Source organism: Pteropus alecto, unplaced genomic scaffold (genome assembly GCF_000325575.1).
Source record: "Pteropus alecto unplaced genomic scaffold, ASM32557v1 scaffold79, whole genome shotgun sequence".
NCBI lineage: Eukaryota > Metazoa > Chordata > Mammalia > Chiroptera > Pteropodidae > Pteropus > Pteropus alecto.
The window spans coordinates 21,029,337-21,044,622 of record NW_006494612.1 but is presented as its reverse complement, the minus strand read 5'-3'; the positions used below and the strand labels follow the sequence as shown (position 1 = coordinate 21,044,622).

At 35.2% G+C, this 15,286-nt stretch overlaps 1 protein-coding gene across 1 annotated transcript in view; it reads right to left on the bottom strand.

Moving 5' to 3' along the window:
- ENPP3 (ectonucleotide pyrophosphatase/phosphodiesterase 3) overlaps positions 1 to 15,286 on the bottom strand; it is a 75,271-nt gene that overhangs the window by 24,850 nt on the left and 35,135 nt on the right. The window contains exons 11-16 of the mRNA XM_025042377.1: positions 13,990 to 14,055; positions 13,218 to 13,290; positions 8,839 to 8,947; positions 7,324 to 7,452; positions 6,920 to 6,951; positions 3,604 to 3,731 (exon numbers count right to left, since the gene is read on the bottom strand). Of these exons, the coding sequence (XP_024898145.1) occupies positions 3,604 to 3,731; positions 6,920 to 6,951; positions 7,324 to 7,452; positions 8,839 to 8,947; positions 13,218 to 13,290; positions 13,990 to 14,055 (537 nt within the window). The remainder of the gene's footprint in view (positions 1 to 3,603; positions 3,732 to 6,919; positions 6,952 to 7,323; positions 7,453 to 8,838; positions 8,948 to 13,217; positions 13,291 to 13,989; positions 14,056 to 15,286) is intronic.

The following is a 15,286-nucleotide window of genomic DNA, read 5'->3' as shown; positions in this document are numbered from 1 at the left end:
ATTAATGAAAGAAATGTTCTTTTGAACAATATCATTGGTAAATTTTTCTAAAATTGATCCTTTATTTATCTTTCTAATTTCAGAAAAGTCTGGATTTTTTAAAGAAATATTTTCAACTCCTAACCCAACGCTATTAGAAAACTTTAGTAAATATTGCAAAGCTTTATCTGAACCAAAAGATAAAAAATATTGTTTGAAAAAGCTCTATTTTCTACCGCAAGTAAAAACTTTAGAAATTTGCTCTTCTAACTGTTCTGTTTATGTTTCCAACCATTAATTTGGCTCTGGAAATTACATATGAAAAAATGGAAGCTGGCATTTGGAAAAAATGAGTTGATTTTATCTGCCATAATTTAGATCAACTTCCAAGTACTACATAGAACCTTTTGGAACAAATTCTTTATCTTCTTCATGTCTAATTAATAAAGTTGAGATCGAGGCCAGGTTTCTCTGCTACAGTTGGGTAGTGACACAATGGGAGGTGAGCGAGACTTCTTTCCTGAAGCCCAACCAGTTGCCAAGGTCTATCTTCCTCTGCAGTACTGTTTGCCTTTTCCCTTGCTTTGCTCTCCTGCTGCCACCATTCTAAGTTAGATCCTCTTTACCTCTGAGCTGACAAATTTTCTGATTGGTTATCCTGACTTGTAACTTCAGAATCTTCCCATATAACAAACACACACCCCTAACCCTAAATCATATTTAACACTATCACTGCTGTAAATGAAATTCATGTTTTAATGAATATGTGTGGGACAAAATATGATGAACCAGTATTATCCTGGAAAATCTGAGACTTAAGTTCACTATAATTACTTTCCTGATAATGTGTTACCTAACTAGTCTTAGCGTCATCCCCCATGGCTCCACAGCCTCCCTTGGAGCTGTTAAAACACTAAAGAATGAATCCCTTCGCATCTTCCTAACTGGCCTCCCTGCCACTCACTTGACCATCCTCTGTTTGGCCACTGGACTGAGCTCTCTGAAATGCAAATCCCATTGTATTCACCTCCAGCCACCTTGTTTCTACCAATGGTCTATTTTCTTCATGGTCAAAGTCATATTCTTTAGTCATGACAGATCAGGTTCTTCATGCAGAGGCCAACTTTATTCACCCAGTGTTCCAGCAATATAGAACTACCTGCAATTGCTGGATTTTAGTTCTTCTGCCTGGAAACCTGACTCTTTCTACCTTTCCTTGCCCCAGAGCTGCTGCTGGCTTTCAAAGGTGCCCGACTGCTGTGGGAAGAGCATTTAGAGAAAGAAGCACCTCTGAGAAGACAGCCTGGCAGCATTCAAGGCTTGACAGCAGATGGTTAACTTCTAGCAGAGAAAAGTGGTCTCTTTCTTCCTGCAGACACAGCCCCTGTCAGGGCTCATGAGCTGAGCGAGGGTTACATTTCTGCTCCCACTTATTTTCCTGGCTGAGTGCCTCTTACAATGCACAGACTGCACAACTATACAGGGCCAATGTGCTACATGTGGCAGCATTTCGCCTAACCTGTCCTGAGTCTTCAAAAACCAGAGCAGGATTCATACCTACCAGGAAGCATTCTCTTTCACCTGTGCCTTGTACTTGATCCAAGTGCAGCTGTTAACGTTGATTATAATTGTCTTTCTCCCAGCCTGGGCAAAGATTCTTCGGGTTGGGACTGAGTCTATCTCTATTTCTTAGAACAGTGGCTGGGATATGTTTGTCAGCCTCCAATAAATAAAAAGCTTATTTCCAATAAATATTTCCAATAAAATAAAATTTATTGTTCATATTCTCTAAAAGGGCACTTCGACTACAGTTTCAAATAATCGAGTTTCCCCAAATTAATAAAATCTAACACATTTTGGGCAAAATAAGGATGGTAATGATGATAATGATGATGATGATGATGACGATGATGATGGAAACAGATTATACTAAATGATGAAATTTGCAATGCTTTTGAAAGGAGAATCTAATCTAGTTATCAAATATTGATCATCATAACTAAAGACAATGTCCTTTAACTTAGAAAACAGGTAGCCTGAGATTCAGGTGTTAAGAGTTGGAGTAATCACAGGGTTTCTTCACATGATACTCCCGGGTTGCTCTGTACTCAACATTTATAATGACGGCTATAGTCAACATGCCCTTGGATGGATGTAAGTTAGTTCTTTATATGCTAATAGCAAGAGAATAATAAAATCAGGCTCATTTTGTGTTATAGATGAGAAAAATGAAGCCCTGAGATATTAATTTGTCCAAGTTCTCACAACAAGCTAGGTGCAGAGCCAAGTTTTGAACTCTCAGGCTGCTGCTAGCTATTAAAAATACAAAACTCATAATTTGAGACTGTGTGAAACACAGAGGTATTCTGCTGGCTGGACTCTCTTTCTATGACCCATAGATTACGTTGTGGGATGGATGGGCACTTTCTCATTTGTACCAGTGGCCTCCTAACCTCCTTTATTTCATACTCGTTGGAGGACTTGGCCACATTTGAATACATATTTATTTATATGTTATATACATAAATTACTAACAATATCATATGTTTAATATTAGTGAAGCTTAATTTTGTTCGTGTATTTTAACCTTCTTTTATAGGATGCTGTTCTAAGCCACTGTACACACTGATCCACACAAAGGGCTATGAAACTTCAACCTCAAGAAAAAGAGGCCAGTGCCATCTAGTGGCCTGGTTCAAAACTGCACACTCTGTCGTAGCAGTGTATGGCTTGGCTTTCCTGATATCTTATAGATCAGTTCCTTATCTTGCACACACTTAAAATCAGAGCCCAACTCGCTCATCTTCCTTTGTCTCCTATTTCTCTGTTAAACATATCTTTCAGCCACTGTATTCCCGTTGTCTTCTGTATTTCTCTGGCATTATGTAGCATACAAAAAAGAAAAGCCAGAAAACACATTATGATCCTGATTCCATCTATATTCGCTAAAGCACATGGAAAAAAAATTTAAAAATAAGATTTTTAAATTTTAAATTTAAATTTAAAAATTCAAAATTTTAAATTAAAAAATTTAAATATGGCTTATGATCAGTCTTCTCCTTTTGACAAAAAGGACAAAAATCATTTCTGTATCTCAAATGCCTAGAACGGAGTCTGACACACATACAGCAAGTATCACACTTATATTTTGCAAATGCTCAAAGATCAATATGTAGAATAACTAGAAAAAAGAAATGTGACAACTAATTGATTGGCTTGGCCTTAAAAGAGGCATAAACGTGCTCTTTTATAAAAACTACAAAGATGACAAAGATATTAAAGAGCCATCTAATCATTTACTCACTACCAGCCTGGAAGACAACTGATATCTTTATATCCTGTCTGCCACCTAAAGGAGACCAGAGTAGGGGTTAAGAATGTGCTGGTACAGAAAGTCAGTGAACAGTCTCAGGCTTCTCCCTCATTCTCATCTATATCAGGAAGATTAGGATGCTAAGATTGGCTATCTAATAACAGTCTCTTCAAATACAGAATATAAAAGGTCAAGAAAATGTCGTTCTCAGAATAATTTATGTGCTCTTAATAGCAGGATAAGGTCAAGTAAATTTATAATGCAACATGGTTGTTAAAAGTACAACAACAGAAGTAAATAGATACACAAACCTCATAGCCAGCCACTGTCGATCCATCAAAAGATGAGCTTTGTCAATTCTGACATTTTTGGCAAAGTGTAGTCGTTTTGGCAAATCAGGAGTCAAATAAGGTTTGAAATGCTGATCAGGTTTTTGGCACTGAAAAGCAAGTGAATTATTTCTTCTCGACACATAAAATAGAAGAGCTAATTCAACAATTTCACTTCCTAAGACAATTTATTAAGCACTTTTTAAATTAAGAAGATTTAAGCTTGGCTAATAAAATAGGAATATTAAACCTATTATTAGTGTGGTCACATTCCCTAATTGTATTGTTTTCCTTTAGGCTACAATTAAAAATATGATGTAAGTTATATTGTTTGATGTTCTAAGTTTTTATTCCTGTGTATGTATCTAAAACCACCATAAATCTTCCTTCTTTTTTTTGAAATAGAATAGATATGAAGTCTAGATTTAAAATGGCAATTATAACTTTGGAGTCTAAATTATATATGAAAACTATATAATACATTAGTAGATATGAGTAAAAATTGTAAAAATCAGTTTAATTGCACCAAAATTCCCTTCACAATTGACTCAATTTACAATTTAAATAACCTAGATTTGCTTTATTTTCAAATCAAGTCAATTGTTTTTAAAATCTAGTGCAGTTTCCCTATTTATTAAAAAATTCATAGATTTCTCACAAATTGGAGAGAAATGTTATTTCTTTAATCATTACTGCAGTAACTAGATGGTGTATTTTAAAACTATGTAAAAACAAAATCAAATTGGTACCTATGTAATAAAGTGAGGAAATAAATAGAACTATAAAAGAAATTTTTTCCCACATGACCTTTTTAAGCAACAAGAGAAAACAAAAAACACGAATATGGATGAAAAGGTTATATGGAAAGTAACCTCGCAAGGTGATCTGATCATAAATTTCTAACTGGGCAGGTTCTTGTGGGAATATAGTCACGCCCCAGGCCTATAACATTTTTAGTGAAAGTTTTATAAGCAAGCCCTGTCCACTGTTTTTGTGCATCTAGGTTAATACGTCTTTGAAATAAAAACCATCCTTAAGAGAGCACATAATCTTGTTATCTTGTAATGTAATTCCTGTCTTGCTTTTCTCCCACCTTGATGCAATCTTCCTTAGTTCCCTCTTTAATCTCAAGTGCACAAAAGAAACTGCAAAACTGTTCTTTTCTGAAGCATCATCTGTTTTGGCTCAAATAAACTCTTATACAAATTTTTTACAGGTTTAAACGTTTCTTACATTGACATGGGGAAGTGATCTTTTTCTACTTCCTCATTTTCTTATTTATTTTAAGCCTCAATAATCTCATAAATGCTTCGAGTCTATGTCACTCTTATCTCATGCTCATTTTATATAAGGGAAATAAAAGACACTATGAAATTGAACAAAAAAACACTTTTGAAAGAAATTAGAGAATAGAATAAAGAACATTATAATACAAAAGTAGGAAGAAAAATTATTTATTGTACAGGTATTTCTGCTAGTTTTTTTCTTGCTACTTTGCTATTTTTTTCCAGGCTTCTTATTTTTCTGCTTTTCATCTATCATTACTTCCTTCTTAAGCTAATAGTTTTGAAACTTCCAGGCAAGTGCATAATGGCAGATGCTGAGTATGCAGCTTCCTGAAAGATACAAGCATCGAGAATGTGCCCTTCAGGACCACAGATCACTTGACAAGTCATACTTTCCTAGTGGGGTCGTTATGTAGCCAGAGTAAATCCAGAGAAAAGTGGGGGTACACTGCCAATCTCTGAAGAAGTATGAGAGCATTCTTTACATTTGAGAATTTAAGATGAAAACATTAGAGTTGAGATGAAATTTTAATTATTTTATCTAAGAACAAAATCGATGCTACTGTCTGTCGTGTAGCCAGGAGTAAATCCAGAGAAAAGTGGGGGTACACTGCCAATCTCTGAAGAAGTATGAGAGCATTCTTTACATTTGAGAATTTAAGATGAAAACATTAGAGTTGAGATGAAATTTTATCTAAGAACAAAGTCGATGCTACTGTCTGTCATGTAGCCAGAATGATGTGGAACTTACAGAATTGCCAGTTCATGTTTGGTTATGTTTGTCCAATACAAGCTCAATATAGGCCCACAGAACAGCATTACTTGGAATATTGTACTATCACAGGAAATATTTTCCTATGAGTAATGAACTACTTTGTGAAATGGTAGTCCATTTCTTTAGGCTCTGCAGCACCAGCCCCGGTCCAAATCTGTGATGCTATGTAATGAATTTCCAAAGCCTGTGGCATCTAATCCCCTTGCACCAGGGGATTATTCGATCCCCTTCCTCACCTCAGCAATAGGACTTCAGCTCTATGGATCATGAGATAATGAACTAAAGGGAAAACAATGCGTGGATTTAGAGAGTCCACAAGCTCAAAATTCTCAACTACCCATCCAATGAGCATGAACACACTGCATGTATGTGCTTCACCAGTAGGGAGCGAGGTTGTCTAACATGCTTACTCAAGATCAGAATATTAGAAGATGTAAGAGAAAAAAAAGTGATGAACACGCTGAAGGTTTTCTGTGCCAGCAGCCATTCCTACTTAAAACGTGAACTGGATCCCAGGTTATAATAACCATTCTTCATCCAGTGTTTCCTTATCTTTAATCATTCACCTTTCATTCTAACAGTTTTGACTACAATTGGATAACACACAAGCCCCATCACAAGCAATGGTAAACTCATAAATTCCAGATAGTAGATATATATTTATGATTATACTCTATAGAATTATTAACACTACCCCATGAGAATATTTCAGGTCTCTCCAGAAGCAGTGAAATCCTCCTTGAAAAATCCAGATCATGTTAAGCTCTCTGGAATTTGCCCTCCTTATTTTCTTACCACCCAGGATGTGGCAATCAATCAAAAGCAGTTGGAATTATACTTAGAGGGTTAGAAGAAGATTTTTCTGACCTGCACAAGAAGATATACGAGACTGTGATTCACTATTTTCTGATATTAAGTCACACACAAAAAATGTGAAAAGCGAGGCTACCTGAAGCTCACTAGTATGGCCCCTTTGAATGAAACATCAGCCCATTCAAAGAAAAGTAGAAGTCAGTGTCACTATTACCCGAAGCTGATTTCCTGTAGTGGAGTAAACTCCAAAATGAAAACAACTAAGATAAAAGCAACTGACATGCATATAAGATAAGGATTACAGAAAATTTAAAAAATAGATTACAAGTGGCTTGGACTCAGAAATATAGACTATAAATTTCTTGGGACCTAGATTAAGGAAATTATATTACTTTAAATATATGTACCAGGAGACTGTACTTACACTGAGGTTCCTAACAATTTCTTCAGAATTAACTGTTTCAAAAGAAAAAATAGAAGTCATTACAATAGATACTTGACAACTGCAAAAAATGTGTACAACTCAAGTGAATTTGACAATACATTTATTAATGACTATGATCTGGTAAAATCAAAACATTATTTTAAGCAAAGAATTATTTTAGCATTTAAGAATAGAGTAGCATATTTAACCTAATAACATTAGATATTACCATAGACTTTATAGACAACTTAAACATGGGAATTTCTCATTTGTTTCTGTGTGGTCTTCTCAAGGAAGTCAGAGGAGGTGGCCTGATAATCCCTACATCCTTAGAATCAGGGAGTAATCATTATTCACTTTCAGTTTTTACCTTTTTTTTCCTACATGGGCATCTTCATACTTACAGCTATAAAAGTCATGAGGTATATTGCGAGCCCTAATACGGGGGCCCTGCCCTTGATACATGTAGAAGTTTATTTGGGGAAAGTAATCAGTCATATATTCCACCTTGTCACAATAAGTCTGATCCATTCCTGAAATTAAAAAAAAAAAAAAGGTATACACAGAATGTATATAAATGGTAACTACTGGTTGTCTTTAATTCTGTCAAATAGGAGAGATTTTATGTTATAGATAAACCAAGTTTTACTGAGGATCTAAACAATTTACCCTATTTCTTTATTCTAAATGGCAGACCTTGAAAATCCTGGCAGTGGAAAAGAAAGTTTGTTTGTAAGAGTAGAATTCCAGAAACTGTAAACAGATCACTATTTGGATGTGGATCAATTAAAGTAATTTTGAAGGAAGTGTATTTGATTTTATAATAATTGATTTGTACCTAAGGCGACATGACATATTTTTAAATAAAAACAGTAATATGCATTTTAATGAAACAATATATTAAGAGAATAAGGACTAGAGGATATTTAGTTTTCCTAAGTGTACTGTTTAATTTTATATAAGCAGAGTGTGCTCTAAAAAAGATTTGGTTGTTAAACCTTTTTTATTTAAAGATTCTTTAGACTCCATCTAAATTTTTGTTATTTTTAATTTTAATTTTTCGTTTTATAACTTCTTTTAACAAAGCATGTATTAAAGTAGTTCCTTTAATTTTAAAAGCAATAGGCCAAAATATTAGGAAATCTTTTTAGAAAAATTTTAAATAAATGACTCTTTCACATTATCCTGATGTCCTAAAATATAAACAAAAGTTCTGCAGATATGCTCCTTTTCCTCTTCTCCCCCTAGGTGAGGTTCCTTCATAGCCATTGGAGGACATGGAATGTCCTCCTAGAAAAAACAATTCTGACCACCCCATCTAGAAAAGGTCCATTTCTACTTTACGTACTTCTGATTACACCATATTCAGTAAAGTACTCAGCGTTGAGTAGTAGCCACTTACAAAATATTTAAATGAACTAGTACTTTAAGACTGAGGTGGCAGAGGGTGGTGGCAGCTGTTCCACTTCCTTTAACACTCAAGTTAACCAAAATGAAGAGTTAACCTCAAGTAGAGTGACAGGGACTTTATAAAAGTCTATTTACATAACTAAAACAATCCACGGGACGTGATAAAACTAGCTAACATAGCAAAGTATTGCCAATCTATTATATGAATAAATGACCCGCTGAAATAAAGCCCCAAAAGCACTTTTTATGATTAACAATCCAACTACATTTGTTAACTAATGCAAACTCAATTTTTACAGAAAATTAAGCGTATGTATAGATTTTCAGAATAAATTTTAGAATAATTAAACTAGAAATTTTAATTTTAGTCCTCTATCACGGCCTCCCCCAAACTAATTCTTTGCTTATTCAACAGCTTGTAGGTCTGGCAGTACTGACTTAAAAATGTTACTATTCTTTGTATAAGATATAATCAATGATAAAATATAATTTTTTTAAAAAAAGCATACCATGGTCAGCCAAAAGGATTATATTGACACAACTGTCTAAGTTCCGCTGTTTTAGACCTTCCATCAACATTCCAAAAGCGTTATCTACTAACTGTAACGCTTGAACTACCTAAGGGAAAAAAAATTGAAGTTAAGCTTGTCTTCATGATTTAAAGTTTAATTAATGAAATCATTATCTAATCAAGTAAAATTAAACACATTTCTTCCTCTAAAATTTCTGGTTTTTGAGATAGGACATTAGTGGCCAGCATCAATTTCCTGAATTCCCATAAATAAAAAAATTAAACCATGTTCCCTCCAAAGGATGATAAACCACTGTCCAATAAATATCTGAGAAAAATGTTTGACCTCAACAAACATTATTCAACTACAAAGGTTTTCATGATAATGCCTAATTTGGGGAAGGGAGTCCACAGACACTTCCATGGGAACCTAAACATGTACACACATTCTAGAGGACCATGTGACAATGAGTATCCAGTGAGTTAAAATGGGCCACATCCTGTAACCTAATAATTTTATTCCTGAGCACCTGTCCTAAATAAACAGTACAAATAGAGATTTGCATACAAGGATATTCATCATTTTATTTATTTAGAATTTAAATACAAAATATAAATTACATCACATCTTTAAGGAGGCATACTCAATATCCATTAAAAAAATATTTTTTGAAGACCAATGGCATAGGACAATGCTCACAATACGATGCTAAACATAAAAAGTAAAACCAAACTGTATACATACCCATACATACTGATTTTGTTTTCAAGTATATTTAGCATTTCTTAGTAAGAAAACAAGCACAGACAATGAAAAGCAAATATATCAAGGTACCATTAACAGTGGTTGTCCCTGAATAGTGAATTGGGGTTCGTTTTTATTTTATTGTCTGTACTCTTACGTTTTCAAATTTGTCTACACTTTATCAATATAGTACATTGAATTGGCTTAAGATTTAAGTGAATAACTTTTAACTGATATCACTTTTCATTACTTTTTTTTCAGTGAATAAAAATGTATAATAGCCATAGATTGAGGAAAAACTTTAATATCTCAGTACTATAATAATAATGATTGCCTTTTTTTTCTTTTTAGAGAAAGAATTCTACAATTACTGTTAAAAGGTTTAGCGCATAACCTTAAGAAATCCTCACAGCAAACATTCATGAATGGTAGTATTGGAACTTCCGGTTGTAGAGACCAGGAAACTTGAGAAGGTAACATATTCATGGCCCCACAGTTAATAAGGGACAGAGCAGGACTTGAACTCAAACCATCTCTATCACTGCTAAACCCATCAACTCCAAGATGTTTTCCTGACCCTCATTTTTACGGTGACCATGCACTATGGTCTGCCAGTGAGAGCTACGGTTTCCACCTGTTGTCACGGCCCCTTTCACCCCTACTCACGCCTCTCTCCTGCACAAAGAGCCCCTCTTTCTCTGTTGTTTCCCATCACCCAGGCATTCTGCTACCTCTGGACTCTCCGTAGTTTTGAAATCATCTGTGCGTGTGTCTACCTCCCCCAGGACAATGTGTGCTCTTGCAAGGAAGAGACTGTGAGACTTCACTCATCACACACTTCCTGAGCACAGTCTCACAAAGTACGCACTGAATGTGAAATGACTTGATGCTATAGCCTCAGTTCTAACCCAGACACAGGAAAGAAACAAGAATCCCTGTAACAGGCAATGAGTGAGCAATTTTTTGGATGGCAAGATAATTAAAGGAGACAGAAATGTTTACAAGTGTGAGGCCAACCATGTTTGGGTAGAAAGAAACTCTGCTTCTTTCACATAGAATCGTGATCATTCACTTTGACAGTGGATATTGTGGAAACAGCAAAATCAATGCTGGTATAAGGAATTAACTGGTAAGATCCTCAATGAATAACTGTGTTTTGGATCCAGAAGTCTCTTTTTATAAAATGGAATTTCAGGTTGCAGTGGATCCTACTATCAGAAAGCTCTACTCAGCATCCACATAATCTGTTTTTCAAAAAGTGCAACATCTTTCTCGTATTGTTTTAACTCTACATGTTTCCCCTGAAGTGCAATTATTCAGTACTCTGAAATTCTTTCACCGTATATGTGAGAAATACTAACATCAAAATCAATCTGTTGCCAATTTCAATTTTCATTTCTGAGTTGAATTTTTCTTCCCAACTTTTCATTTCATCTAAGATGTAATAATTTTTTTTCAATAATGAATAACAGCTAAATCTTACTGAAGTACTAGACCATTACTTAAAGTTATTCAGAACTAAACAGGCCATTCTGTGCCTAATTCAACTTCAATACTGGAGATTCATTGTATCAAATTTGTTATTAAGAAGTTCCTGGTTTCACTATACTTCAAATGCCTCTCTCCCTCCTTCTTGCCTGTCCAAATCCTACCACCCTCTACATCTCCATTTCATAAAGCCTTCTCCAGCTATAACAGGCCATAATTTCCCATTTAAAACACTGTTTATGCTATCAAAATTTTTAAGGCTTCAAAAAAAAAAAAGAAAAAGAAAGAACATCAGTGTCGTACATTAATTCACTATTTCCTTTATTTGCCTCTTCAACATGGTTTCTGACAGTAAGGACCTTTTCTTCTTCACCCCTAAGAAAGCTTAGCACAATATCAAGGCACCGGAAACTGTTAAAAATAGGATTTAAAGGCATAGCAGAACAAAAACAAGAAAGGTATTGATAACTGAAAAATCTGGAATAAGTTAATAAATTTTTTTTTTAATTTTTATGAGTTTATTTGAACCAAAACTGATGACAATTGCTGGGAAGCAAGATCTCAAATGCTCCCAATAAACTTTCATCATAAGTAAATGAGTCAAAACAAACTAAAATTGCCTTTTTACTTTTCAATTATGTCATATTAATTCTGAATCAAAATTTGTAATTAAGAACAACAACAATGATGATAAAGCCATTAAGCTTTCCTGTTTTTCCATCTTCTTAAGTTTTAATGAGACTTGGTCTAATCCCTCTTTTACTTTCCTTCTCTAGGCTTCCTCTTAGCCCTCTCCCCTGGCACAATGCTCCAGACATAGATGGGAGAGAATACTCATATAACAATTTGAACAGTACCTGGCACAGCGGAGAACACAAGGGTTAGCTGCTGTTATTATTTTTACCATTATCATGGTGTCTATTTGTCTAGCTATCTGTCCTTTTGTCTGTCTGTCCATTTGTTCATTCTATGTGATCCTCTAATGTGTTCAGCTCCTTCCTCAATCAGGCCATTTGTGAACTTTTCCCCTTTTGTTAATCAGAAACATTTCTAACCAGCCCCAACCTCTTTCCCACCCAGTCTAGATTGAGACCTCCTCGACTGAAAGAAAAAGATACGGTGCCTAATATTAAATCAAATAAGACAAACGCAGATTATAGCATATTATATAAATGCAGATTATAGTAAGTAATGAATCATATAAAATGTGGATAACAATTAAAATAGAAAAGAAGAAATGGTGAACATGCTTCGGAAAGTTACTGAGCCATTCACCATTAGAATAACCTGATTAGTGTTCAAGTCAGTGATATAGTCAAGAGTGGCATTGGAATATAAACGACTAAAAGGTTAAAGTGGTAAGAATGGGCAGTGCCTCCTATTAGAAATCATTTTGGTTTAATGGGAAGGAGGATAAAGGGCTTTTCTGATAAACAGCTAAGTCGTGCTGCCAGGATAAATATGCTCACATTCCAGTTGAGGACAACTGTTCAATGAGTTTCTGTGGGGCAGGGAAATGCTATACTAACAGGGGCCTTTGCAGCTTTACAGCAATACAGCCTTCAGTGGATTTTAGAAGACAAATGACTTTTTTTTTTTTTAAGTAACATTTAAGAACTATATTTCTGTGGTAAAAGCATAACAGAATAGTTTAGATAATGAAGAAACTAATGTTAAAAATTCTACTTCAATTATAATGGGGGTCCAGGAGGTGAATAACCCTGCCTGAGGCAATAACATATTAAGTGCAATTATTAGAAACTTATAAATGGAATTGGACATGAATAAATAGCTGAATGTTCCACAGTGGATTTACACGTGATGTGGTTTAAAATGGGTTACATTAATATGTTGAATTAGTACATGCAGCATCTAGCCTTGATATTTTCATTGTATGAAATAACAGTGCTACATTTAAATATTCAATGTGTTTATCAAATGGATCAAAATGTGGTTAATAAGACAGAGATCCTTTTTAGATTTTAACTACTTTGTGGTTAATAAGGCAGATAGTTTTTCAGACTTTTAACTATTTTATCTCCTCGTGTATACATCAAATACATTTGTATTCAGAGAATCAAAGAACACCATTTTATTTTGTGGGTTAGTGCTAGATGACTTTACATTTATTTAAAAAAACTTACATTGGCACTGACTGGTCCACTTTCATGTCCTGCAGAATCAGGCTGTTCAACATACAGGGTATAAAAACTGGGTCTAGGAATACAATTGAAATGGAGAAAGCTATTATCAATTTGGAATAAACCTATAGGTTGGATTCAGAAATTTTGTAAATCTAGGACTTTGTGGCAGTTTCCTTCTCTTCATCCTGGTCCAGAGATTCCACCTGGCCTCAGCAAGGATAGCCTCCTAATGGGGATTAAGTAAGACCTTCCAGACGTAATGAAAACCTGTCTCGTTCCTGCTGTTGAGACCTTCCTTGGTGTGCTTTAGCCCTTTGGGTGTCCGGGTTTCTTAACATTTTGCTGGCTCTGTTCTGCCACTAGTTTTCCCTTTAAACGTCTGGTTTCTGAGGCACCACTGACCTGGAGCTCTCTTCCAGGGCGCTGGCTCCAGCTTGTTGCCATGGCCTTGCTCTGGCCCCTAGGGCTCCTTGAGTCAGTCCTCATGGCCACGTTTCAGATCCACTCTCAGCTCTGTTCCCAACCCGTCTGGTTCTGTGACATTTGCCCCTGCTCTCTGCTACTGACTCTATCTCTATTGTCCCATAGTGTCAATCACATTCTCAAGAGCAAAAAGTCAACTGCGCTCAGAATAATTCTTGAAAAATGCCCAGTTAAAGGAAATGCCAAATTGGTTTTTTTCCCCCCCCCAAAAAAAGTCATTTAAAGTAAAGACATAATTTCATTTCAGATCCACAGATATCCCGCTGTGCCAGCACTTCTCTGACATTACCTTTCAGCTTGGGGCAGGTCCAGCCATTTTAACAGTGTAGAGATCCTCTGTTCATATGGGACACTACTGCAAAGTAGAGTAAATGATCTTTGAAAAATTAATCAAATCAAGAATAATTCCATTATATTCTTACTCAGAAAGGCAGGTTGATATTTTCAGATATCCATTTTGTGTTCATATATGATCCAAATACTAAAAGGGGTTCAGTATTACTTAAAGAGATTCCTGTTTTCAATATTTATGTAGAGATACACTTGAGTCACTATAAATTAAATGTATATTGTTTTCTTTCTCTCCTTTAATTTTCTCCCAACTAAAATAAAAGACTCATAATTATAATCCATTCATTTTATCTTACTTTTATTTATTTCATTCATTTATGCATTTATATATAAGGAGCATCTATTGCCAGACATTATTTGTTCATTTTGAAAAGAATTTATCAGCAAAAAAAGCGAAAATGCTTTTCTTCCTAGAGGATACATTCTCTTGGAGGAAGCCAAACAATGCACAATAAACTAATGCATAAATTATACAGTGTACTAAAAGGCGATGGAAAAAGAAAAGAGAGAGAAGCTGAGAAAGGAGCACTGAGGAAGTGGAGTGGATATGGTTTGGAATTTGAAATCTTAGTGCTATCAGCCCAAGACAAAATTGAGAAGATAAATTTTTGAGCAATGGCCTGAAGGAGGTGAGAGAGCCAGCTGTGCAGATACAAGGATGAGATTATCTCAGAGAGAACGAGAGAGCCAGCTGTGCAGATATAAGGATGAGATTATCTCAGACAGAGGGAACGGCCAACTCGAAGTCCAGATAGCAGAAGCAAGCCTGGTGAGGCCCACTAAGGACGTCAGAATGGCTCAAGCAGAGTGAGTGCCCAGGGAAGTAGTGAGAGAGGGCCTTGTAGGCTTTGACTCTGAATAAAACAGGGGGCTTTTGAAGTTTCTGGCGCAGAGTGTCATGATCGGACTTGTCTTATTCTGTTTTGTTTTTAAGTAATCATTCTGATTGGTAGATTGAGACTAGATTATAGGAGACACAAAATGGAAACAGGGAGATATATAAAGAGGCAACTATAGTAATACAGACAAAAGATGATGGCAGCTGAAACTAGAGTGTTAATGCTAGAGGTAATCAAAAGTCCTCAGATGGCACATATTTTGTAATTAAAGCTATAAGCATTTACTAACTGGATGAGGTATATAAGAGAAGAATCAATGATGACTTCAAGATTTTTGGCCCTAAAACTGGAAGAATAGAGTTACCGTCAAGATTAAGAACAACAACAAAAATCCTA